At 43.5% G+C, this 14,819-nt stretch overlaps 2 protein-coding genes across 6 annotated transcripts in view; one reads left to right on the forward strand and one right to left on the reverse strand.

Moving 5' to 3' along the window:
- LOC115461756 (alpha-ketoglutarate-dependent dioxygenase FTO-like) overlaps window positions 1-12,554 on the reverse strand; it is a 29,999-nt gene extending 17,445 nt beyond the window's left edge. The window contains exon 1 of the mRNA XM_030191803.1: window positions 12,123-12,554. Coding sequence (XP_030047663.1) covers window positions 12,123-12,554 — 432 coding nt within the window. The remainder of the gene's footprint in view (window positions 1-12,122) is intronic.
- Window positions 1-14,819, forward strand: part of GLIS3 (GLIS family zinc finger 3) — a 680,540-nt gene that overhangs the window by 439,030 nt on the left and 226,691 nt on the right. The gene's annotated exons all lie outside the window — the stretch shown is intronic.

Here is a 14,819-nt window from a genome sequence, read left to right on the forward strand (position 1 = left end):
CTGCATACACGTGTATATAGTAAATTTCAGAAAACCGGGAGGCAGAGACTTTAAGGGGAAGTGGTTTGGGCATGTTTTGGATTAGCTGAAAAATGTGCTTGTAGTTCCCATATTACCATGAGAATACATATGCATATTCAAATTTTTTGCACTGACCTTTTTCACCTCCTTCAAATGTGAACTACTAGAGTGTTTAGACAGGGTTTGCCTGTGGGCAACTGTGCTCACCTCTCACCACTGGCTTCTTAATTGGATGAGGAGTACCTCATAATTATAAGACATAACATGATAAAAATATGATTAAAGGCAATGTTTTTCTCAGACTGAATTATGGCATGTTATTATAAGGGGTGAAATTTTCTTCTTTTCTCCAAGGGATGTTTTCTTGTCCATTTTTCGCAGAAAATTTTTTTAAAAAGTGAGATTGATTCACTCATTTCGTGGCCAGTAAAAAGACAGAGGTGGGCTCCATTCTGAGTCACAAATTGCATTAGCTGCCTCATTTCCTAGCATAGTGCGTGATGGCAGATACAGATTGAAATGGCTCACGTAGTCTGCCCAGATAATTAGTGTTTTATCTGCCATTTCATGCAGGTTAGCCCATTGCCTTCGTTTTTGTTTGCGACTACCACGCCATGCAAGTTGCCCCTATCTAAAAGCTGCATTATTCTTTTTTTTACAGATGCAACAGTCACCTAGATAATTTTGATCTAATAGTTTAAAGGTAGGAAAACAGCACGGAGCACACTCAGGCCATAATGGCAGCATAGTTTAAAGGCACAAAGCCAAGAAAGACAGACCACATTTTTATCACCATACCATCTCATGTATGTACTTTCTGAATCATGTATTTGTCCTGTCACCATAGGAATCAAGTAGTTGAAAGCATTATAGTTTAAGAGCCCTGTTTACAAAGCCACGCTATTGTTTTTAGCGCATGCCAAACATTAGCGAGCACTAACTGTGTAGAGGCCCATAATATTCCTATGGGCGTCTACACAGTTAGCACACACTAATTTTTAGCATGCCCTAAAAACGCTAGCGCACCTTAGTAAACAGGACCCTAAATGTGTATGATGCCCTCCTTCTGAAAGGACTGACAGCAGCTTACAGCATATCGATACAGTAGCAACTTCATTAAATATTATGGCATGCACAGCAGATAATAAAAGTCTGAAATGCAATAGGGTATGCATCAAATACCATAAGGGTACTTTTATAAAGTTTTTTTTCATTTTTTAAAGCCTGTTTGCAAGCAGGAAAGAGTTTTTATATATTGTGCGGAAGCATACATGTGTAAAAAGTAATTAGACTGATAGATTGCTCCTGTTTTTATGCAGCCTCCACATAGGTGTTCCTGGGGGTGTTGTTTGGGCAGAACAGTGGCAGGGTCGCAGTATATTCACATATTTGGCAGCATAAGAGTCTGAGTAGGTGTAAATTTGTGCACTATTGAGGCTAGATCTGGGAGCATATTTTACAAAAGAACATACTGTAAATATCTGTTACCGTTATTTAAAAAAAGCATCTTTTAGAGATTCTCATATTCACATTCTCTTATAAAATTAGCCACTAACATGGAGAGTAGCCTAATGGTTAGTGCAGTGGGCTGAGAATCTGAGGAATTGGGCTGAATTCCTACTGCAGCTCCTGGTGACCCTGGGCAAGTCACTTAGGAGTCCTTTTACTAAGGCGTGCCGAAAAATGGGCTGCACTAGTGTAAGCGCATGTTTTGGGCATGCGCAGATCCATTTTTCAGCGCTCCTGTAGAAAAGGCCTTTATTTTTGCCAAAAATGGACATGGGGCAAAATAAAAGTTGGCACTCATCCATTTTGGGTCTGAGACCTTACCGCCAGCCATTGACTTAGCGGTAAGGTCTCATGCAGTAACTGTGCAGTAATCGTCTATGTGCGTAGAATGACGATTACTGCCCAGTTTCTGCCACGCGTAGGAAAATAAAAATTATTTTCCGGTGCGCATATCGGACGCGCGTAAAAAACAAAATTATCATCCGGGCCTTGCGGTAGTTGGGTGGTAACTCTAAATTGATACGCGTTGGGCGCATACATGCATCTAGGCAGCTTAGTAAAAGGGACCCTCAACTCTCCATTACCCCAGCTACAAAATAAGTACCAGTATATGATATACTGCTACCCAGCTGCTGTCAGGAAAGCGGTTGCAGGTCCTGTGCATCAGGGGCGTATCTGCGTGGGGCCACAGGGGCCTGGGCCCCCGCAGATTTCGCCCTGGCCCCCCTCCCCGCCGTCAACCCTCCCCCGCTGCTTACTTTTGCTGGCGCCGAGGTCCGACCCGCAATCTCCGTTTTTCGTCTTCCTCCGTGGCCATGCTTCCAGGAAGTAATGCTGCAGTGCTGATTCGTTGAATCCAGTTCGGCGTCTGACGTCAGACGTCGAACTGGATTCAACGAATCAGCACTGCAGCGTTACTTCCTGGAAGCATGGCCACAGAGGAAGACGAAAAACGGAGATTGCGGGTCGGACCTCGGCGCCAGCAAAAGTAAGCAGCGGGGGAGGGTTGACGGCGGGGAGGGGGTGGAGAGAGGCGGCGGCGGCGGGGGGGGGGGGGGAGGGAGGCAAAAATGTGCCCCCCCTCTCTGGCTGTGGCCCCCCCTACCGCCGGATTCCAGATACTCCCCTGCTGTGCATGCGAAAAGCACTAGCGCTGTGATCAGCAGTGTGTGAACCGCTACCAAAGGTAGGGTGTGTGGAGAAGTTATTTTTGGGCAGTGTGAGGTGTCAATTCCCCCTCCCCCCCTAGTGGTTACTCTTTGGCAGGATATTAAGAGACTGACTGTTTCTGTGTCACAATTAGCTTAGGAGACTGCTAATCTTGCTTTGAAGGTTTGTCTCAATTTACTGACAAAATTACTACTACTACTATAAATCATTTCTATAGCACTACCAGTCGTACGCAGCGCTTCACAATTGAGCATAAAGAAAAGACAGTCCCTTCTCAAAAGAGCTTACAATCTAAATCAGGACAGACAGGACGGATAAGGATAAGGGTAGGACAAACAGAAGGACACATAGGGAAAGGGACTATTGAAGAGAGGAAGACAAGATAAAGGTTACTAGCAAGTGACAAGTTAGGAGTCAAAAGCAGCATCAAACTAGTAGGCCTTTAGCCCAGATTTGAAGGCGGCCAGGGATGGAGCTAGACGTAACGGCTCAGGAAGCCCATTCCAGGCATAAGGTGCAGCAAGACAAAAGGAACGTAGTCTGGAGTTAGCGATGGAGGAGAAGGGTGCAATTAGGAGAGATTTGCCTAGTGAACGGAGTTCCTGGGAAGGAATATAGGGAGAGATGAGGGTGGAGAGGTAGTGAGGGGCTGCAGAGTGAATGCACTTATAAGTCAATAAGAGGAGCTTGAATTTTATACGGAAACGGATAGGGAGCCAGTGAAGTGACTTCAGGAGAGGGCTGATATGGGCATAACGACTTTGGCGAAATATTAGTCATGCAGCAGAATTTTGAACAGATTGAAGAGGAGAGAGGTGGCTGAGTGGAAGACCTGTTAGAAGCAAGTTGCAGTAATCTAAGTGAGAGCTGATGAGAGTGTGGATGAGGGTTCTGATAGCGTGTTCAGAAAGGAAAGGGCGAATTTTGGCGATATTATAAAGGAAGAAACGACAGGTTTTAGCAATCTGTTGAATATGTGCAGAGGAGAGGGAGGAGTCGAAGATGACCCCAAGGTTACGAGCAGGTGAGACAGGAAGAATGAGCGTGTTGTCGACAGAAATAGAGAATGGGGGAAGGGGAGAGGTTGGTTTAGGTAGGAAGATAAGGAGCTCAGTTTTGGACATATTGAGCTTCAGGTGGCGATGAGACATCCAGGTAGCAATGCCAGAGAGGCAGGCAGATACCTTGGAATGGATTTCTGCCAAGATTTCTGGTGTGGAGAGGTAGATCTGGGAGTCATCAGCGTAAAGGTGATACTGAAAACCGTGGGAAGAGATCAGAGCACCAAGGGAGGAAGTATAGATGGAGAAAAGGAGAGGTCCTAGGACGGATCCTTGAGGTACACCCACTGACCGCGGGATAGAGGAAGAGGAGGATCCACCAGAGTATACACTAGAAGAACGCTGTGAGAGATAAGAAGAAAACCATGAGAGAGAAGAATTCTGAAATCCAAGTGAGGACAGCGTGTCAAATTAAGAAGGACACTGTAGAGAATGAACAACATGTTCAAGCTGAATTTACAATACTTAAAGAAATGCATTGCCAAAAGCCTTGAAATCGACATACAACCACCTAAACTTCTGGAAATCACTAAAAACTAACCTGTTCAAAAAGGCATACCCCACCGATCCAACTTAAATGCCTGATCCCTGAAACACAATAAAACTAAAGTACATAATGGACAAAACGCAACTCTTCCGATGTACGTTTCCCTAATGTGGCTATGCCACATGAACTTCATCTTACCACAACATCACTATCCTGCTTATAATCGAACGAGAAAAACGCCCAAGTTCCGACCTAAATCGGGAGATGGACGTTTATCTCACAAAAACGAATAAAGCGGTATAATCGAAAGCCGATTTTTGGACGTTTTCAACTGCACTCCGTCGCCGATGCGGACAAAGTTGATGGGGCGTGTCAGAGGTGTGGCGAAGGCGGAACTGGGGCGTGGTTATCTGCCGAACAAAGATGGGCGCATTTCACCGATAATGGGAAAAAAGTATGCGTTTTTAGCTAGAATTTAGGACACTTTTCCTGGACCCTGTTTTTTCACGAATAAGGCCCCAAAAAGTGCCCTAAATGACCAGATGACCACTGGAGGGAATCGGGGATGACCTCCCCTGACTCCCCCAGTGGTCACTAACCCCCTCCCACCACAAAAAAATGATGTTTCACAAATTTTTATTTTCACCCTCAAATGTCATACCCAGCTCCCTGGCAGCAGTATGCAGGTCACTGGAGCAGTTGTTAGGGGGTGCAGTGGACTTCAGGCAGGTGGACCCAGGCCCATCCCCCCTACCTGTTACAATTGTGCTGCTTAATGCTTATTAGTCGTCCAACCCCCCCAAACCCACTGTACCCACATGTAGGTGCCCCCCTTCACCCCTTAGGGCTATAGTAATGGTGTAGACTTGTGGGCAGTGGGTTTTGAAGGGGATTTGGGGGGCTCAACACACAAGGGAAGGGTGCTATGCACCTGGGAGCTCTTTTACCTGTTTTTTTGGTTTTGTAAAAGTGCCCCCTAGGGTGCCCGGTTGATGTCCTGGCATGTGAGGGGGACCAGTGCACTACGAATCCTGGCCCCTCCCACGAATAAATGTCTTGGATTTATTCGTTTTTGAGCTGGGCGCTTTCATTTTCCATTATCGCTGAAAAACAAAAACGCCCAGCTCACACATTGTTGAATAAAACATGGGCGTCTATTTTTTCCCAAAATACGGTTCGGTCCGCCCCTTCACGGACCCGTTCTCGGAGATAAACGCCCATGGAGATAGGCGTTTTCGTTCAATTATGCCCCTCCATGTATTTGTTCTCACCGGAGTCTGCAAACGCCTCTCTGGTACTATGTAAGCCACATTGAGCCTACAAATAGGTGGGAAAATGTGGGAATCAAATGTAACAAATAAATAAATAAAATGCAACAAATCTAGTAAAAGATAATATCATTATTCATAGGAAATTTGAACAGCTGGAAAACTTCAATAGGTGTTTGAATCTTAGAATATTGAATTTTCCAAGGCTAGTTAATGTCCCTCCGATATATTTGTTAAAAAATTTATTATTTAAAATTTTCCTCAAACTCTATTCTTCCTGGCCATTCAGTCATACAAATCACATTGGCACTGCTACATGAAGTGGTTGACTTAGATTTCACTGTATATCCTGTCCCTGGGTCTGTCCAAACAGGTCCAGAGATGGTTAGAGTGCACCACTGACACTTCCCACATTGTTCGTGAGAACCCTCAAATTCCAAGGGCATTGCCTTCTCGTATCGTTGGTGAGATAAAATTTCTCCGACCATCTTCCCCCACTTATGTGCTGTAACCAGGAACTCCTCAAAATCCGGATATAATTACAATAAAAGCCAGTGAAATCTTAAAGATTGTATGATCTTATTTAAAACACACATTATTCTTTTTTTTGTTGGATCGAAGTCTTCTCCTGTAATAATAATTCACGTTGAGCACATCTTGCTCTCAAATAAGCTTGTTTCAAGGATTTACTGGGGTATCCTTTTTCTTTGAATCATCTGGTTAATGTCTGTGCTTGCTCTTTAAAATCTTCTAATATAGTGGAAATGCATCTCAAATGTTAAATACTGGCTGATTGGTAGGTTAAATTTCAGTCTATACGGATGAAAACAGTTAAATCTCAAAAGGTAGAAGAAGGTCCCTTTCCATCTGGAGATGTCTGTCTTTTATATGATTCTATTATCAGTGATGTTCCAAATAGCTCATTAAGATAGTGACAGGTAATTGGTTAGGTTACACTATTATCTATCACCTCAATGACCACAGGAATGTCTTGTGCCATTACTTCTGGAAGGTCTCTTTCAGGCTCCCAAGAGTCTGAGGGACAACCTGATCCTCAGGGCCAGATGCGCAAAGCTTACCAAGCTTATAACCTTCCGTTTCCTGGTTTTGTGCATACATTATTGTGTGCCTAATGCTCAAAGGATTTCTGCTCTACTTGTGCCATTCACGCAAACAGCAGCCGAAAACTAGATGCAAGTTAGTATTAAAACAAGCATTTCATGTGATGCACAGAAAGGAGCACCTACTTGTGACGTTTAAAATTTTTCAGCAGATCTGAGACATATGAAACGGCAGCTTCTCGGTGGAGTGGTCTGCAGCACTTTTCATGCTTATGTGTGCCCAGAACAGCAGGTAAACCTTAAAAAACTATAAAACAAAAGTGTTCTTGTTGCCATTCACAAAATACAACAATCAAAAAAGACAACAACAAAAAAAGATAACCTATAGTCCAGGATCATGCAAGTATGACGTACACCTATGACACACTCCTATGATGCATGACTTTATGGCAGGGTCCATAGAGCAGTTGTTACCATTTTTCAAGCCTAGGAATGCACAGAACATTGGCGGTTTCCGCGAGACTGTTCTGCGTATGTGCCAGGCATTTTCCCTACTGGACTACACACAGACTTTCTGGGCATCTCATTTGCATGCGATTTCCTTTGAGCCTCCATCACTATTCCTTATGCGCATCGGCCCCTCAGCCCTGTCATGATTGTCAAACTCTTTTGTCTTTTTATATTGCATGTAGTGTCACCTCAGCAACTGTGGCTGTTTCACAGGTTTTGGTTTTTTTTCTGTGGCACGAGCATTAGCAAGGAAGGATGGCAAAGTCTGTACACAGTTCATGCCAGGACATTTAAGCAGAAGTATCTGTTTCCTTCTAGCCTTGGCACTGAATTCAGATTTTAGAGCTTAGGTGCACACTCAGTCAGGTCTTGTAAATCACTGCTTAAATGTGAGAGGCACTTACACCCCTGCACATACCAGTGGCTTATATCCACAGCCAGCAGATGGAGATAAAGAAACACAGACAGCTTTTAGTGACACCACTGGTATAACAGCAGGTGCAGCTTGGCACTAGTCAGTATTTCTCTACCTCCAGTAGATGGTGCATGTTGGACTGTTGCAGCTGCTTTTTTTTGTTTTGTTGCGCCTAACTCCCACAGATACAAAGCTAGGTCCTTGCTGGTTGAGTCCTGATGGCTGTCTCCTCCTTCTCCAGGGTCTGGACTACAGATCATTCCCTGGTTGAGCTGGGTGTGGTTTAGCCCCCTTGGATGTGGGCCGATGCTCCTGCAGCTGCTGGTACCACAGCGGTACAAGCTCTGAGGGACTCTTGCCAGTTGGGATCAGGCCCTGTCCCCCTTCCCTCGACCTCCATCCTCCAGAGACTCATTGAAAAAAAATAATATTTATTTAATTATGCTAGTATCCGATAATGGAATCTGGGCACCCAGATTCTACAATTAGAATTTGTGCTTAGCGTGCTGCATCAAGAAGCTTTATTAAAATAATTATTTCAGTTAACAGAATATGCCAACAGCATTAAACATTAAGAAACCATTGTACAGGAATAAAGTCACATCTTCATAATTATCCAATGAAAATTAAAGCAAATTATATGTGAATGCTTCCAGTTATAATCTATTAGACAAATATGACCAGATTTTAGAAGTATATAAAGTGGTGTCAAGCTTATCAACTAGTAATAGTTCAGCACTGAATGCCACGAAGAGTGTACATTTAGAAGTGAGTTGTCGTTCCAATTCAGTAGTACTGTTTGTTTTCCTATTGCCAAGAGAATATGTAGTAGTTTTGAGCCTTCTTTTGACAAATTCGAGTTTAATGTTAATGTGCCAAATATAATGTTTTTAAAGGATAAATAGGTATTAATATTAAAAATTGGAGTATTGACCATACCTGGTTCCAAAATTCATGCATTTGAACACGTTCATGAGGTGAAAGAAAGTACCCTGCTACTTCTTACAAGACCAGCAAATATTGGTAGAAGATAAACCAACAACCAGAATTCTTTGAGGTGTCCATATCGCTCTGTGGTGAAAGAAAAACAGTGGTTGAATGATAGAAGCTGACGACAAAGGACAACTTAATTTAGACCAGAATAGAGTCCACTGACATTGTGATAGTTGATGCTGTGTTTCTTCTTTCTAATTGCCTGTGATCACTATTCTTTGAGAGGTCCTTCTATTTAGAAGCAGTTTATACAAGCATGAAGCAACATGGCCTTTTTTGAAGATACTGGGAATTAACTGTAGAATAGTACGTTGCTGAGTAGTAAGTCCATCTAGTAGATCACTGTCTTTTATGCTGTGCTTCAATTGTAACCATTTAAAGATCTGAGAATTTCAGAGTGAGAATTATGATTGCAGTTTTTGGAATGATATAACCTAATTTGTCTCCAGTATATGATCAAGAGTCCAGATGCCAAGCTGGAAGCAGTCCATCCAAAACATATGTTTGTTATTTATTTTTATCTTCAGATTACCCCAGAGTTAATGCTAGGAATGTCCAAAGTACTATCCATTTCTAAATAATGTGTTTGTGAGGAACCCAAAATACTGTTAGTTACAATTTTTTGGTAAGAAAAATGGTATATATTTGGGAATAAGGTATAGTATCCATAGTTCTTTTTCTAAAGAAAGCCAAACAGGTACATAGACTAAATTATATCTTAACCAGTAGCAAGATTGATGAGTAATAAATGTCTTCTGGTACCGGAAGATTGGAGGGTGGCCAATGTAACGCTGATTTTTAAAAAAGGTTCCAGAGAAGATCCGGGAAATTATAGACCGGTGAGTCTGACGTCAGTGCCGGGCAAAATGGTAGAGACTATTATAAAGAACAAAATTAGAGCATATTCAAAAGCAGGGAAATCTTGCCTCACCAATCTACTACATTTCTTTGAAGAGGTGAACAAACGTGGATAAAGGTGAGCAGGTTGGTATCTGTGCTGGGACCGCTGCTTTTTAACATATTTATAAATGACCTACAGATGGGAGTAACTAGTGAGGTAATTAAATTTGCTCATGACACAAAGTTATTCAAAGTCGTTAAATCGCAGGAGGATTGAGAAAAATTACAAGAGGACCTTACAAGACTGGGAGACTGGGCATCTAAATGGCAGATGACATTTAATATGAGCAAGTGCAAAGTGATGGATATGGGAAAGAGGAACCCGATTTATAGCTACGTCATGCAAGGTTCCACGTTAGGAGTCATCGACCAAGAAAGGGATCTAGGTGTTGTCGTTGATGATACATTGAAACCTTCTGCTCAGTGTGCTTCTGCAGCTAAGAAAGCAAATAGAATGTTAGGTATTATTAGGAAAGGAATGGAAAACAAAAATGAGGATGTTATAATGCCTTTGTATCGCTCCATGGTGTGACCGCACCTCGAATATTGTGTTCAATTCTGGTCGCTGCATCTCAAAAAAGATATAGTAGAATTAGAAAAGGTGCAGAGAAGGGTGACGAAAATGAAAAGGGGATGGGACAACTTCCCTATGAGGAAAGGCTAAAGCGGCTATGGCTCTTCAGCTTGGAGAAAAGGCAGCTGAGGGGAGATATGATAGAGGTCTATAAAATAATGAATGGAGTTGAATGGGTAGAAGTGCCTGTTTACACTTTCCAAAAATACTAGGACTAGGGGGGGCATTCGATGAAGCTACAATGTAGTAAATTTTAAACGAATTGGAAAAAGATTTCTTCACTCAACGTGTAATTAAACTCTGAAATTCGTTACCAGAGAATGTGATAAAGGCGGTTAGCTTAGCGGAGTTTAAAAAAGGTTTGGACGGCTTCCTAGAGGAAAAGTCCATAGACCATTATTAAATGGACTTGGGGAAAATTCACTATTTCTGGGATAAGCAGTATAAAATGTTTTGTACTTTTTTGGGATCTTGCCAGGTATTTGTGACCTGGATTGGCCACCGTTGGAAACAGGATGCTGGGCTTGATGGACACTCTATAAAAGAATGTAAATAGGTTCCCTGGGAAGCCTTAAATTTAACATGAGTCCTCCTCCCACAGCCCCATATGTTCCCCCCTCTGCTGTGTTATGAACCCTCTATGTAAAATTTTGTATTGAATGTCTGTAAGGCTACTTTTAGGGTGACTTTGGGGAGCTCCTGAAATACCTCCTGCAATTGCTTACTCAAAAAATCTTCAACCGAGTCTAACTCCCACAGTTAGGCTAAAGGGGCAAGGTATGCGAGTTTCCTGTTGTCCCTTACCAACTGATACCACTGCGATAACCTATTCATCATGGATGGGAAGGTAAAAAAAAATCTGATCCACCTGGGTAAATCACAGTCTAAAGGACGACTGTCGCTCCAGGGAAAAAAGATAGTCACACACCTGCAAAAAAATAAAACAATTGATTGTTAGAAAGATTCCATTCACGCTTAAGTTGATCAAAAGAAGGAAAGACCTGACCTCCCAGATCCCATATCTGCCCCAAGTATCAACATCCCCCACTCCTCCACCACTGAGAGGCATCCAGTCCCAAACCCAGTAGAAAGCCAGCGTTCCCTACCAAGGACAAAAAGGGGTCAATCCACATGCAACACCATCATGACCACACCTTCCTCAGAGAGGCCATATACAGGTTTGAGCCCAAAATGCCCACATGGCAATAGCTGGGTTCCAAAACAGGGAATTCATCATAAGGTGCGCTCCAGCTTTGCCAAAAATCAATAGGAGTGTAGAGTTCATGGAGCCACCTCATCAGGATGGCAACATTATAGACTCGAAGGTCTTGGAGCCACACACCACCCCACGCCCTACTAGCCGTTAATTTGAAAAAGCTATTCTAGGCCTTCTAGAGTGCCAGATAAAGGAACCAATAAACCTGTGATAAAGATCTTCTTCCTTCCACTATACTTATATGGGTAACATTTGTAGTGGATATAGTAGTTTGGGTAATAGGAACCATCTTGCATAAGGCAAATCTCCCTAAAAAATTGAAGGGGAAATCACTCTAAGCCACACACACAAACAGCTTCTGCACCTGCTCCAGTTTATCACTTACGTTCCTCCGATAGAACCAGTTATAGGCCACACTCAAATAGACTCCCAGATATTTAATTTCCGTGGTCAACCAACACAACGGAAAGTCACTGATGACTGTACTAGCACACAGATGTGTAATAGGTAAGGCTAGAGACTTCCCAAAGTTAATGCATAACCCTGCAAAAGACCCAAAATCCCAGATAATTTATAAGCAGCAGCATATCATCTGCGAAAAGATTAATTCGATATTTGTGACATCCTACTACAATGCCCTGTATGTTTGGGTCTTGGTGAATTTTCGCAGTCAGTGGTTCCAGGGTAAGGATGAAGAGGAGAGGGGAGAGAGGGCAACCTTATCACGTGCCACGACCTAGATGGATAGTATCTATTAGAATGTCATTAACAAGTATTTGGGCTGTAGGATTACTATATAGCACCTGGATCCATTTCAAGAAATCACCGGTGATCCTGAATCACTGCAGCACCCAGAATAGGTACTCTATACCAGAATGGCCAAAATCGCATCCTTCAAAATGTTATCAGAGGCGAATCAACCTGGGACAAATCTCACCTGGTCTGGGTGTATAAGCTGGGGGAGAAAACAACCCAACTGGGATGCCAAAATAGAGGCCAGGATCTTAATGTCTTGGCTGAGCAGGGAAATAAGTTTGTAAGAGCTCACCAATTTGGCATTTTTTCCGTGCTTGGGCAACACAGTTATATAGACATGATTCAGAGAGGAGCCCGTGACTTGGGTATCCCAAATCATGTCAGCCATCTGTACGAACAATGACACTATAAGCTCCTGTAGAATTTTGTAAAATTCAGTTCCAAGCCCATTTGGGCCAGGAGCCTTGGCCAGCTTGAGTTGCTTAGTAGCCAGTTGAAACTCAATTCCATCCAGGGGAGCATTAAGGCTCACAAGTTGATCTGGAGACAACGCAGGAAAGTGTAGGGACTCACAGAACTGACAGCAAGCCTCAGGTGATTCATAGGGATTCATAGGAGTGAATGAAATCCTGCTGTATATCTGCGATCTTTTATGAACAGTACTTCTATCAGCATGTATCTTACCAATGTAACTTTTAGAAGAGCGTTGGCAAATCAAGGAGGCCAACAATATCCCTGTCTTATTGCCTCACTGATGCAACTTATATTTGTATAGCTTGATGTTGTAAAGGGCACTTCTTGGCCGCAAGGAACTCCACTTGGGATTGGTCAGTCGTATGAGAGAGAACGTGACACCGGCAGACCTGTAACTGGGTGGCAAGTTCCACCAGGTTCTTTTCCCTTTTCCTGTGAAGGATAGCAGTATACCCTATAATCTTATCCCTAAGAATGGTTGTCAGTTTGGCCAACAGCAGTGAGAAAAACCCATGATAATAAACATTGGGAGCATACACACTGCAGAAGGCCACATTGATGCCCTGAAGGGCACCTGCCACTACTACATACCTACCCTCCTGTCCTGGTAAAGTCTGTGGAGAGTAAAAGCTAGGGACCATTTAATTAGTATAGCCATCCCCTGCTGGCACCCATTGTATGACACGAAAAAGAGTTCTCCCACCCAGTCCCACTTCAATTTTAAGTGTTCCGCTGTGGAAAGGTGGATCTCCTGCAGGAAAGCGACATCAGCATGCTTCTACTTTAAAGCCTGAAGAATCCTGGTCTGCTTAACCAGCAAATGGATGCCGTCCACATTAAGGGACATTATACTAAGTTCTGCCAGTTCTACAATTATAGAAAAAATATGGAAAAGGCAATATAGAGCACTCACAGATGCAGCTCCAGGGCCTCCCAGCTGGGCCCCACTGTTCGCACACCAAGCCATTACAAATCGGGAGTACGATGAAAGACAATAAATGGACACAATCCATAAGGAAGGAGAGATCCACTAAAAAGAAAACAACCATCCCTACCCACCCCACCATCCATAATCAGATATATCAGCCCGACCCACCCCCCTACTGCCAAGCCCACCCAGCCTCCTATTACGGACACCCAACCTCTCTGACACACACACTTCCAAAAACCCAACAGACAACCAAAACTACCAACCAATCACCCACTAACCATCCCCCCCCCCCCCCACACACACACACACACACACACCCCATAAGAAAAAGAAAGTTCTTTATCAACCCCCCAAAAATAATTGGAACCAACTCAAAAGAGAAGTTCAAAATGCTGAGTGGATGGGCTGCAGAGAATCCATATTAATGTCCTCTCTGGATCCAGGTCCAAAAAAACAGCAGAACAGACAGCTTAATTATACCACTGGAATGGTGCCCCAGCATGGAGGCCCCAGGATGTGACTCACAGCCCTCTGGATGCAGAAGGATATCCAAACTAAAAAGGCAAAAGTCAGTAGGTGGCATAGTGTGTCCTGAAGAAATCAGGAGCAGGACTCCTCGGCATCAACACAGCCACATTCTGTGCACGTAGCAGCTAGGTTGTACATCACAGTAATCCCTCCACAAACTTTTTCAGTTCAGCAGGATTCAAGAAGAACAAAGTTTTCTTATCGTGAACAACTTGCACCTGTGCGGGGTATAAAATCACAAATCTCATGTCTTTGGCAAAGAGGTGCTTGCAATGCTGACCCATCTGCCTGCGCAGATCAGAAACCCTAGCTGAGTAGTCCTGGAAAAACAATATCTGGGCTCCATTGTAATCCACTTGTCTCAAGGCTCTGAAGAGTTGCATGAGCTTCTCTTTGTCAGCATAGTTTAATACTTGCACCATTACCAGCCTGGGCTGCGAATCCCCTGGGCTGCAAATCCTTCAGTGATTCCATGTGGTTAATATACTCCACCTTTATGGAGAAGTCAGGTGGTAAAAGGCCCATCTTATGAAGCAGCCATTTCTCTATAAAACCAAATGCTCCTTGACCTTGACAGACTCAGGGAGTCTGATGATGTGGATGTTATTCCTCCTCCCCTTGTTTTCCTGATCTGCTTGTTGCAGGAGCATCTTGCACTGGGATTTCATTTCTGCGAGGCGTGCCTCTACTACTACCACATGGTCTACCTGGCTTGAGATGCATTCCTCCACCCTTTGCAGCCACGACCCTTGCCTCTCTAAATTCTTGTCATCCACTGAAGTTTGCAGTTTGGACAGCCAGGACCGCCTTGAGCTGTTTAGTCAGCTCTCTGACTGCCTCTTCTTGCAGAGTCACAAATGGTGCCGTGATCTGCTCATCTGCCATCTTAGGACTCGTGCAAGGTACGCAGGCCTTCACCGATTGTGAGGCCTTAGCCAGCATCTA

The sequence above is a fragment of the Microcaecilia unicolor genome, chromosome 2, assembly GCF_901765095.1.
Source record: "Microcaecilia unicolor chromosome 2, aMicUni1.1, whole genome shotgun sequence".
NCBI classification, from domain to species: domain Eukaryota; kingdom Metazoa; phylum Chordata; class Amphibia; order Gymnophiona; family Siphonopidae; genus Microcaecilia; species Microcaecilia unicolor.